General features: G+C 57.7%; 1 protein-coding gene across 7 annotated transcripts in view; it reads right to left on the minus strand.

Annotated features, from left to right (window-relative positions):
• Positions 1–11,211, minus strand: part of PKMYT1 (protein kinase, membrane associated tyrosine/threonine 1) — a 31,910-nt gene that overhangs the window by 3,367 nt on the left and 17,332 nt on the right. For 3 of the 7 annotated variants that reach the window (XM_055100732.2, XM_055100730.2, XM_003804680.7), the window contains exons 2-4: positions 4,096–5,461; positions 3,458–3,722; positions 480–847 (exon numbers count right to left, since the gene is read on the minus strand). In XM_055100732.2, coding sequence (XP_054956707.1) covers positions 480–847; positions 3,458–3,467 — 378 coding nt within the window. In that variant the 5' untranslated portion in view covers positions 3,468–3,722; positions 4,096–5,461. Of the gene's footprint in view, positions 1–479; positions 848–3,457; positions 3,723–4,095; positions 5,462–6,515; positions 7,546–11,211 lie in introns of those variants that run through there. The other 4 variants (XM_034939640.3, XM_055100733.2, XM_055100731.2 and 1 more) reach the window with 3 other exon arrangements.

Consider the following 11,211-nt stretch of genomic DNA (forward strand, 5'->3'; position numbering starts at 1 on the left):
ACAAAATTGTCTTCATATAGGACTCATACAAGGGAAAACTCCTCTCTAAAAGAAAATATAAATGACTGGAAACTGTGTTTAAGAAAAGCAAGGTGGCAGGCAGGGGGTAGCTCAAAGCCTGCCAGCCTGGGGAGGGCTGGCCAGGCACTGCACTCAGGGCCAGTGCCAGAGGCTGGGCCGACTCGCCAAGGACGCTGCACAGCTGGCGCCAGGGCCGGAGGAGATGGCACAGGGGCTGCTGCAGGGCGTGCCAGACTCTGGACAAGGGGCCAGTATGCACAGAGCAACCCCTGGAGGGGCCTGCATTGGGGATGATGGGAGCAGCCAAGTCAAATGTGGAGGGAGCCTGTGAGCCCAGCAGGGAGAGGCTGTAGGGAACGGAAGGGGATCAGGCTGCCCAGGACACTGTCCTGCCAAGGGAGGTGCAGAAACACAAAGGAGGTCCCCCAGATGGGCCTAGAAGCCGTCCCCTCACTCACCTTGAAGACCTCTCCGTAGGAGCCATGGCCCAGGCGGCTGAGCCTCTGGAAGCTCTGCTGGAAGAAGGACTCTGGCCGGCTTGGGTCATACCCAGGGCTCTGCAGAGTCTCTGAGGCCTCGCCCCGGAATGACACCCGCCGGGGCTGCAGCTGGTGCCAGCCTGGGGTCCGAGGAGGGAAGAGGCGGCTGATGGGAATGCTGCCCTTGGCAGGGGGCGGAGGTGGGAGGCTCCGGCTGAGCCCCCTGGGCCTCTTGAGGGAGAATCCAGGTTCTGCGTGGCGGAAGTAGGCCGGGACTGGGATGGGGGTGCCACTCAGAGGTGGCGGGGTGCCCTCCGTGGGCACGGGCATGGCCAGTGCAGGAGGCCCTGGGGGCAGAGACAGAGGCTGAGTACAGGGCAGCATGTCCACTCTGATACCACCTGGCCCTGTGGCCCCAAAGAGGCCACAGAAGAGAGCTATGTCTATACCACACACTTATTCTACTTTAAACGGCAATGGGAGAAATAAGCACCTACGAAGAAAAGGCAGAGGACAGATTCATACTCACCTGCCCACCAGGCTGTTGTATTTTAGAGATGATAGAAACATAAGAGGAAAACCATGGGGCCCGTGTTCTTGAGGGTCTTGCAGTCGGGTTAAGAGCAAGGCAGTTTGGAGTCAGACGGGCTGCGCCTGCATCCCTGCCCTCATCACGGCCAGCTCTTTGATCCTAAACTACACAACCTCTTCCGAGACTACACGAGCCCACGATCCCTTATCTCCAATTTCAAAGTGAAAACCCGGAATCCCTCAAGTGTCTTTCTTTTTCATAACTGTCGTGCCAAAACCCAGTTAGTGGTGTCCACTTCTAGAATGGCAGTGTGTGCAGCTCCGTGGACCCCTGCCCCAGTGAAACAGCACAACTGGTGACGATTATTCAAAAGCAAGCACTGAAAGCCTCTGGGCATGGTGCCCAGGGCACACAGCAAACAAAGGTTTACACAAGAAAACCTGCCAAGGCCTGGGAATAATGGCAAGCCTGTTGGCACCTGAGCCATGACACTCCTGCCCTCCCACCTCCAGCACCCCTCTCCCCCCGCCTAGCACTGGGGGCAGGTGTGGCCAAGAAGAAGGGCTCCCTCTCCCCCAGCTCCCCGTCAAGGGTTAGGGTGTTTGCCCAGGAGGGCCAGGTTCTCAGCACTTCTCAACCCTCCCAGCTCCACATGGCAGAGGCTAAATTCCAGCTGAGTGTGGCAGACAGGCCAGGGGCTCCTTTCTTCCACCTGCCCCCAAGCATAGAATAGAGGCTATATCTCAGGCCCGGCAGGCTGGGAACATGGAGCCCCAGCTCATTTGTAGGAAGGAGGCTCCACACTGGGAGAGGGCAACCAAGAAGGCCAGAGGCTCCTGCCCGACCCAGCGACCTGCTCCTAAACCAATAGCAGCACTCAGAGAGGTGCCCCGCTGTCCTGCCCCCAGTTCCACAGCATGGCTCAGACAGATATTTAGCCTAGGGGTAGACGTAGGTCATAAATAGAGCTCTCCCCACCCACCAACCCCCTGAAAATTGGCTTGGTTTGAAACAGTGCGTAGGGAAGTTCAAGTTTAAAGGGGCTGTCAAAATCAGTGGAAGTTTTGGTGGTGAGCCATTAAGAAGAGACTGGTACCCGCATTAGGGCAACCAGCTGAACCATAGGCCAGCTAGTTTACCACAGAGAAGTGGAGAAAGAGCTAGCTAGGAAGAGCCTGCCTGCAGTCAGAACAAACCTCACTGACCTCAAAAGCCACCCTGTCAAAGGAGCTCAAAATTAATTGGATCTGGCCAGGCACAGTGTGCCTGTAATCCCAGCATTTTAGGAGGCTGAGGTGAGTAAATCACCTGAGGTGAGGAGTTTGAGTCCAGCCTGGCCAACATGGTGAAACCCCATCTCTACTAAAAATACAAAAATTAGCTGGGCGTGGTGGTGCATGCCTGTAGTCCCAGCTACTCGGGAGGCTGAGGCAGGGGAACTGCTTGAACCTGGTAGGCAGAGATTACAGTGAGCCAAGATTATGCCACTGCACTCCAGCCTGGGCAACAGAGCGAGACTCTGTCTCAAAAAAAAAAAAAAAATTTAATTGGATTGGACCGTGGAACACTTTATGCCCCAAGGTATTGTTTGTTTGTTTGTTTTTGAGACAGGGTCTCACTCTGTTGCCCAGGCTGGAGTGCAGTGGTATGATCTCGGCTCACTGCAGCCTCCGACTCCCAGGTTCAAGTAATTCTCTTGCCTCAGCCTCCTGAGTAGCTGGGATTACAGGCGTGTGCCAACACACTAGAATAATTTTTATATTTTTAGTAGAGATGTGGTTTCACCATGTTGGTGAGGCTGGTGCACCAAAGTATTATAAAAAACGATAGAGCGGCTGGGTGTGGTGGCTCACGGCTGTAATCCCAGCACTTCGGGAGGCAAGGTGGGTGGATCACTTGAGGTCAAGACTTCGAGACCAGCCTGGCCAACATGGTGAAACCCCATCTCTACTAAAAATACAAAAATTAGCCGGGCGTGCTGGCGCATGCCTGTAGTCCCAGCTACTCAGAGGCTGAGGCAGGAGAAATGCTTGAACCCAGGAGGTGGAGGTTGCGGTGAGCCGAGATTGCGGCACTGCACTCCAACTGGGCGACAAGAGCAAAACTCCATCTCAAAAAAATATATAATAATAAATAAAAAATTAAAAAGAGCAGTCTCCAGTACCTGAGGGAGTAGAGGGGTGAGGGGAGCGATGCTACCTGGGCCTGGCTGGCAGGCTGCCCTCCATCTTGTGGAGACTCTTCCTCTGACTCTAATTACCCCAGAGTCCCAGCCCAGGGTTTCTCCAAGTCAGGAGCCAGGGTGTTGGGATCCTCGAGGTCACTGGTCACAAGCACAGCCTCCAGGCCCAACCCTGGCACACTCGGGGACCTGGGCCTGTGCATCTTAACCCAGTTCTCCCACCGTCCCTGCCCTACGACTTACGTTCTAGCATGACTGGCCTGGCCCAACAGCCTCAGTGGTGGGATGGGGGAGGCAGGAGCAGGGGCTCCCACGTGAATCCAGGGTGTCCCTGAGCTAAGGCCAGGCGGGGGTGACCTCCGCAGCTTCCGGGGCCCTGGGCGATCGGGCCGTCTCGCCTCACCCTCTCACCAGGCCCGACACATCTGCTGGCCACCTTTCCCAGTAGACGGTAAGTTCCTCCCAGGCTGGGCCGCGGCTGAGTTCACTCCGTGGGTGTGGGGAAACCCTGGCGAACAGAGCAGTGGACGGGCTGTCACGAGGGAAGAGGGGCTGTTGCAGAAGAAGAGAGGCTGTCCCGGGGGAGGGGCTGTCACGGAGGAAGGACTGTCACGGGGAGGGCGGTGGCGCGGGGTTGATGGACAGCAGGCGGGGTCTCCGGGAGGGGCGAGTAGGGCGGGGCCGCCGCTGGGAAGGGGCTCGAGGCAAGGGAACCAGGAATTGGGGAGGGCGGGAGGCAGGGGCTCGCGGGGGCGGGCCTGAGGGGACGCGAGCGGGCCGCCGGGGAGGCCTGAGGGGCAGGGGTAACGCAGACCTGGCGAGGCGGAGGGGAGCGGCGAGGTGGCCACGCCGAGGCCCCTCACGGCGGGGTCTGGGCTCACCTGGGGCGACTGGGCGGGGCGCGGGTCCGCGAGGGCCCAGATTCCGGGTCCGCGGAGGCCACGGGACCCCTCGGGTGGCTCAGCGGGCCGGAGTCTGCCGTCGACTGTTCCGGACGCCCGGGCGGAGGACTCCCGTGAGGGGGAACGGCCCGTGAACGCGCGCGGAGCTGCTCGCGCCAAAAATTCCAAACCGGCCTCGAGGCTCCTCCCCCTCCCCAGTGCAGCCCGTCAGGGGTGCCCGGGCTCCGAGGCTCCGCCCCTCGTGCTGCGTGCGCGCCGCCGAGCCGCCCCGCAGCTCACTGCGCAGGCGCACAGGATTCTCCGCGCTGGCCCGAGGCGTGGGCGGCGGCCTGGTTCTGAGTCGCTGCGCGGGGCTTCAGCCGCCCAGTCCCTGGGACGCCCACTGCCCTCCAGGCCTCGCACCCGACACCCACCGCCCTCGCTGGGCTGGCGTAGTGTTTGGGTCCATAAAAGGGACGGCCATCCCGGTGCTCGGAGCAGGCGTAGCCCCAGGGTTACTCCGGCTAGGACCAGGAAGTCCCTACGGCCTCCTGGGTCCCGGCACCCCCCTTCTCACTCCGGCCGTGTTCTGAACCAGGGTCGCGGTGGGAGGCCATACGCACGACCCCCAACCCCTAGCGTACGGCTTCGGGAGCCAGAAAAAGCCGCCTCTTCCAGGAAGCTCTCCAGATAGGCAGGACTCTGCTTGGCCTGACCTCGCCTGCCTGCAGCTTCCCTGCCAACAGGCCTCAGATACTTTTTTTTTTTTTTTTTTTTTTTTAAAGACAGGGTCTCACTGTCACCAAGGCTGGAATGCAGTGGTGCAGTCCCCAGGTTCAGGCGGTTCTCCCACCTCAGCCTGCCGAGTATGTGAGATCACAGGCGCGCGCCACCGCACTCGGCTCATGTATTTTATTTTTAGGCAGGGTCTCATTCTCTTGTCCAGGCTGGAGTGCAGTGGGGCGATCTCGACTCACTGTAACTTCCGCCTCCCAGGCTCAAGCGTTCCTCCCACCTCAGCCTCCTGAGTAGCTGGGACCACAGGCGCGCGCCACCACACCCAACTGATTTTTGCATTTTTTTGTAGAGAGGGTGTTTTACCACGTTGGCCAGGCTAGTGTCGAACTTCTGACCTCAAGCGATCCGCCCGCCTCGGCCTCCCAGAGGGCTGGGATTACAGGCGTGAGCCACCGCGATTGGCCGCAGGATCATAGTTCACTGCAGCCTCGAGCAGCCACTTCCGGGGCAGCTCCTCCATTCTCTGAGTTTGAGACTTGCTTTCAGCTCAGATCCCTTCAGCGCTCTCCTGGCTGAACGACCTTGGGAATGCACTGAGCCTTTCTGAGCTTCGGATTAGTCTCCTCTCCTAAAAAAAAAAAAAAAAAAAACAGCTGAGGACGCTGGGATGATCCCCTAAAGTGATTAGCAGGGGCCCTCGCGGAGCAAGTCGGGCTAGGGATTGTTCCTTCCCTCACCGAGGGGCTCTTTATCTGTTTAACTGGGTGGGAGGAGTACGCTTCCGGCCAACCCTCCCCCAAACGCTGGCCTTCTCACTCTCACCTCTCCTTCCGCCTTATTTTTGCTATTGCCCTGATCTCTGTCCGATGTTCTATCTTTTGTTTGTGAGTTTACTTGTTGACTACCTGCTCCTTCTAGCCCTGGCCTCCAGAACCAGTCCCCCAAACCCTCCATCCTCCCCCACAAGTCTCTGACAGGTCATGGACTGCAAAGCTTCCCACCCATTCAGTGCCTGCACCCTCTGTAAACGTTCTGTGCATGGAGCAGCAGTGTGGGGGAGGAGAGGCTGGGATCCTGGCTGGGGGCGGCAGCCCACCTGCCTGCACCTTTCCTTGTCCTTCGCATCTCTGGCAGCTGTGCCCCAGTGACTCAGGCAGGATCCTTGTTGGTGACTCCAGACTGGCCCCCAGGAGGCCTGGGGCACACACAGGCCCCTCCCCAGCTGCCTAGGGCTACCTCTGCCAGCCCCATCTCCCCAACAGGTCCCCTTCCAACCGCCCATTTTTTAAAGTCTGATTCACAATGATAATTAAAAAAAAAAAAAAAAAAAAACCATGGAAACACATGCTTCCGATGTAAATTTCACTGTGTGAGGAAAGGCTGTAATATAAATATATGTAAATGGAAATAAGTAGATGGAGCAGATAAGTGCGTGGTGTGAGGGAAACTAGGGCTGTGATCCTGCCTGCCCCAGTTTCTGCATGTGTAAAATGGGGATAAAAATAATAGTTTTCTAGCTTAGGCAACATAGCAAGGCCCTGTCTCAAGAAAGAAAAAGGAAAGGAAGGGAAGAAAGGGAAAGAAAAAGAGAAAGAAAGGAAAGGAAAGGAAGGAAGGAAAGAAAGGGAGAGAAAAAAAGAAAAGAAAGAAGAAATAAAGGAGTGAGGCACAGTGGTACACACCTGGAGTCCCAGCTCCTCAGGAGGCTGGAGTAGGAGGATCACTTGATCCCTGGAGTTAAAGGCCGCAGTGAGGGCCGGGTGCAGTGGCTCATGCTGGTAACCCCAGCAGTTTGGGAGGCTGAGGCAGGTGGATCACTTGAGCTCAGGAGTTCGAGACCAGGCTGGCCAATATGGTGAAACCCCTTCTCTACTAAAAATACAAAAATTAGCTGGGTGTGATGGCAGGCGCCTGTAATCCCAGCTACTCGGGAGACTGAGGCAGAATTGCTTGAACCTGGGAGGCAGAGGTTGTAGTGAGCCCACATCGCACCACTGCACTCCAACCTGGGTGACAAGAGCGAGACTCTGTCTCAAAAAAAAAAAAAAAGAAAAAGGCTGCAGTGAGCCTGGGCAACAGAGTGAGACCCTGTAAAAAATATAAAGTGATAATAATAGTAGTTCCTCCTTCCTCGGGGAGTATGAGCACCACATGAGAAAATGCCTGTGAAGTGCTTAGCACAGAGCCGGACACACAGTAGGGGCTTACTCATTGTTTCAGAATAACAGGCTGGGCGAGGTGGCTCACGCCTGTAATCCCAGCAATTTGGCAGGCTGAGGCGGGCAGGTCACTTGAGCTCAGAAGTTAGAGACCAGCCTGGGCAATATGGCAAAACCCTGTCTCTACAAAACATTCAAAAATTAGCTGGGCATGGTGGTGTATACCTGTGCTCCCAGCTAGTCAAGAGGGTGAGGTGGGAGGATCGCTTGAGCCCAGGAGGTGGAGGTTGCGGTGAGCCGAGATGGCGCCACTGCACTCCAGCCTGGGCGACAGAGCGAGACTCGGTCTCAAATTAATAATAATAATAATAAAACAGACCCCCTCATCTGTACAGTCTGTTGCAGTTTTCAACGCTGCAGTCTGGGCCAAAAAGAGGCCCCAGGAGGAAAGAAGCCCGGACTCCTCTAACCACCTTGGGGTCACAGGGACCGAGGCACGGGCCCACAGGGTTCCGGACCAAAGCGCTTTGCCGACCTCCTTCCAGGACGAATCCTCCCATCCGCCGCCCAGGCACCCGGTTCCCGCGAGTCCCACCCGCGCGACCAGGCGCGGGCCGCGCGCGCCCCCGTGTGTCCCGTCGCCGCCACAGCACCCGCGGCTCCGCCCAGACTCTCCAAGGAAGACTCACTCATGCGGTTTCGGCCACAAAAGGAAAGGCGAGGCCGGGCGCGGTGGCTCACGCCTGTAATCCTAGCACTTTGGGTGGCCGAGACGGGCGGATCACCTGAGGTCAGGAGTTTGAGACCAGCCTGGCTAACATGGTGAAACGCCGATTCTACTAAAAACACAAAAATTAGCCAGGCGTGGTGTCGGGCGCCTGTAATCCCAGTTACACAGGAGGCTGAGGCAGGGGAATCGCTTGAACCCGGGAGGCGGAGGTTGCAGTGAGCCGAGATGGCGCGACTGCACTCCAGCCTGGGCGGCAAGAGCAAGACTCCGTCTCAAAAGAAAAAAAGCGAGGGAATGACGACCACAAGTGCAAACGTGGCTATCCTAATGGGAGGAAGGGGACTGTGATGGGTGCTTCTGCGGAACTGGCTATGTTCTACTTCTTGACCCAGGTGCTGGGTGCATAGGGGTTTGTCTCATAAGTACGATAGCTGCACGGCACATTCACATCTCATGTGTGCTAATCTTTGCATGCTATGTTTCACACTTGAATAAGGTTTTTTATTTTATTTATTTATTTATTTATTTATTTTCAGACGGAGCCTTGCTCTGTTGCCAGGCTGGAGTACAGTGGCGCGATCTCGGCTCACTGCAACCTCCACCTCCCGGGTTAAGCGATTCTCCGGCCTCAGCCTCCCGAGTAGCTGGGATTACAGGCGCACACCACCATGCCCAGCTGATTTTTTTATTTTTAGTAGAGACAGAGTTTCACCACGTTGGCCAGGATGGTCTCAATCTCTTGACCTGGTAATCCGCCCGCCTCGGCCTCCCAAAGTGCTGGGATTACAGGCGTGAGCCACCGCGCCCAGCCTGTGTTTTGATTATTTTTGAGACAGGGTCTCACTCTGTCGCCCAGGCAATAGTATGATCACGATTCACTGCAGCCTCAACCTCCCAAGCTCAAGTGATTCTCCCACCTCAGCCTCCCAAGTAGCTGGAACCACGGGGGTGCACCACCCAACCCTGGCTAATTTTTAATTTCTTGTAGAGACGGGAGTCTCATTATGTTGCCCAGGCTGGTCTCGAGCTCCTGGGCTCAAACAATCCTCCTGCCTCGGCCTCCTGAAGTACTGGAATTATAGGCATGAGCACTGTGCCTGGCCACACTTGCATAAGGCTTTTATTTTTCTGACACTACACCAAAGGAATTGCATAAGGTTTTGTTTTGTTTTGTTTTGTTTTAAGACGGAGTTTCACTCCTGTTGCCCAGGCTGGAGTGCAGTGGTGCGATCTCGGCTCACCGCAACCTCCACCTCCCGGGTTCAAGCAATTATCCTGCCTCAGCCTCCAGAGTAGCTGGGATTACAGGCATGTGCCACCACGCCCGGCTAATTTTGTATTTTTAGTAGAGACAGGGTTTCTCCATGTGGTCAGGCTGGTCTTGAACTACCGGCCTCAGGTGATCACCCCACCTCGGCCTCCCAAAGTGCTGGGATTACAGGCATGAGCCACTGCACCAGGCCTGCATAAGGTTTTAATAAACTGGCAGATGGGTGGGGAGAAGGAGTTTGTAGAGGTCAGCTTTGCTGGTGTGAGTTGCCTTGGGATGCCTAGGAAGGTATACGGGAGGCTCCGATGCTTGGGATTGGGCTGAAGAGCTGCCCAAACAGAGTGGCCTGCAGGACGCTCAGCACAGCTGCGAGTGCAGAAGGTGTCCGCCCGGCTGGCGCCTGGCCACCGCTCCAGCTGTCCTCCCCAAATTCCTGCCCTCACGGGTGCCGCTGGTGTCAAGCAGCTGGCAGGGAGTCTCTTGCCATTTTAGGCAATGCACTTCCTGGGCCTGGGTCCTGCACTTCCAACACCCCTGCTCTCACCCTGCCCTTGGCCCTCAGCCCTAGCCCCTCATAGCTGCTGCTCTGTTCAGAGGCTGTGCTGTGTCCCCTCAGGCCAGGGTGCCTGGGAGCAAAGGGTAGCCCAGGTCAAGACTCCATCAGGGGCTCTCCCAGCCCACACATAGTCTCTGTGCTGTCAGGCAGGCCCTGCCTGGGTGGGTCTGGGGGTGAGCAGAGAGGACTGGCTGTGCTGGGAGTTGGAGTGGTGGCATTGCAGGGGCTGGGACACCCGACTGGGTCCAGCCTGGTCCTCAGTGGCTGTCAGGCTGGCCCGAGGCCCTGGGCTGGCTGGCATTTTCCAAGGCCATGCCAGCACCAGGCAGCCTGGCAGTGGTAGCGGGCACTGGTGTTCCCTCTGGCAGTGGCCAAGCAGGCGCCCATCCATTACCTCCCACAGGGCGTCTCCTGGTTTCCCGCCTGCCTCCTCTTGGGCTACGCTTTCCCAGCGCCCTGCAGGGCAAGCCATGTGTCTGTGTAGGAGCTCTCAGCAGGCCCAGGTCTGCAGCAGACACCTCGTCGCATCTGGCATAACTGGGCCTACTGCACGCCTGTAAGCATGTAAGGTGCTTGAGAGCAGGGACAGCAGACGTGGGGACTGCCAGACTGCTGGGGTTCAGATCTCAGCCCCACTGCTCCAGAGTTGCACAATCTGAGCCAAGTCCCTTCCCCTTGCCTTTGTTTCCCCATCTGCAAACGAGGATAAGCAGCAGTTCCTCCCAGTAGCCCCAACACAGAGTTGCTCTTCTTGTCATTTTAGGGGAGAGTGAACACACTCGGGAAGGCCCCGAGCCAGATGGAGTGGGTGTTTGCACCCTGTGTGAATCCAGCACCCAGCTGCTAGCCCCGGGGCTACTCGGCTGCCCTCCATGAATACACGGGGGACATGCGCCTGCTGCCATGGGCGGGGCAGGTGGCCTGGCAGGAAAGCCCTCTCCAGGAGTCTGAATGGACCGTCCCAGCTACCCTGGGCACTCATAGGATGGATGGGGCCAGGGAGCATCCCTGAGCCCCTGTCAGCAGCCCATGAAGGTCCAGCCTCTGGGACCCCAACTCATGGCTGTCTGCCAGGCAGGACAGGAGGGGGGGCGTTCAGGGCACTGTTCTGAGGCGCTGGGCTGAGGGGGCCTGCCGTGAGCAGACAGTCCTTGTGCACAGGTGGGTCTGTGGTTGGGAGGTGGGCACCACAGGCATCGTGGTGTGCCTGTGGGTGTGAGCCCTGGGGGTGGCTTCATGTGTGGGGAGAGCAGCAGTGGGGCACAGCCTACGATGTGGGTGAGAGGGGAGGCAGAGAGGGAGGGGGCACAGGGAACTCAGTGCTGGGCTGGCCTATGAGTGAGGGTACCTGGTGGTAATTAACCCTGTAGTCTATTGGCGGCTGGATCTGGCCGCAGAGGTGTGGGCTCAGTAGCCTCTCTCGGAGAAGCCCCTGCTGCCCCTTCCTCATTATAGCCCTTCTCCAGACCTCCAGCCTAGCTGGGCTAACTGGCTTGGCAGGCTGGACTCCTTAGCCAGAGGTGCCGGCTGGGCCAGGGACAGGCCAGCAGACAGACAGGGTGTGGGGCCTTCTGGACCAGGGTGCAGGGGCTAGGGGTTGAGTCACTGCTGTCCCCAGCCAGCCTGGTGGGGTCTGCAGGCTCATTGGGGCGTGATGCCTGTT

Source organism: Pan paniscus, chromosome 18 (assembly GCF_029289425.2).
Source record: "Pan paniscus chromosome 18, NHGRI_mPanPan1-v2.0_pri, whole genome shotgun sequence".
NCBI lineage: Eukaryota > Metazoa > Chordata > Mammalia > Primates > Hominidae > Pan > Pan paniscus.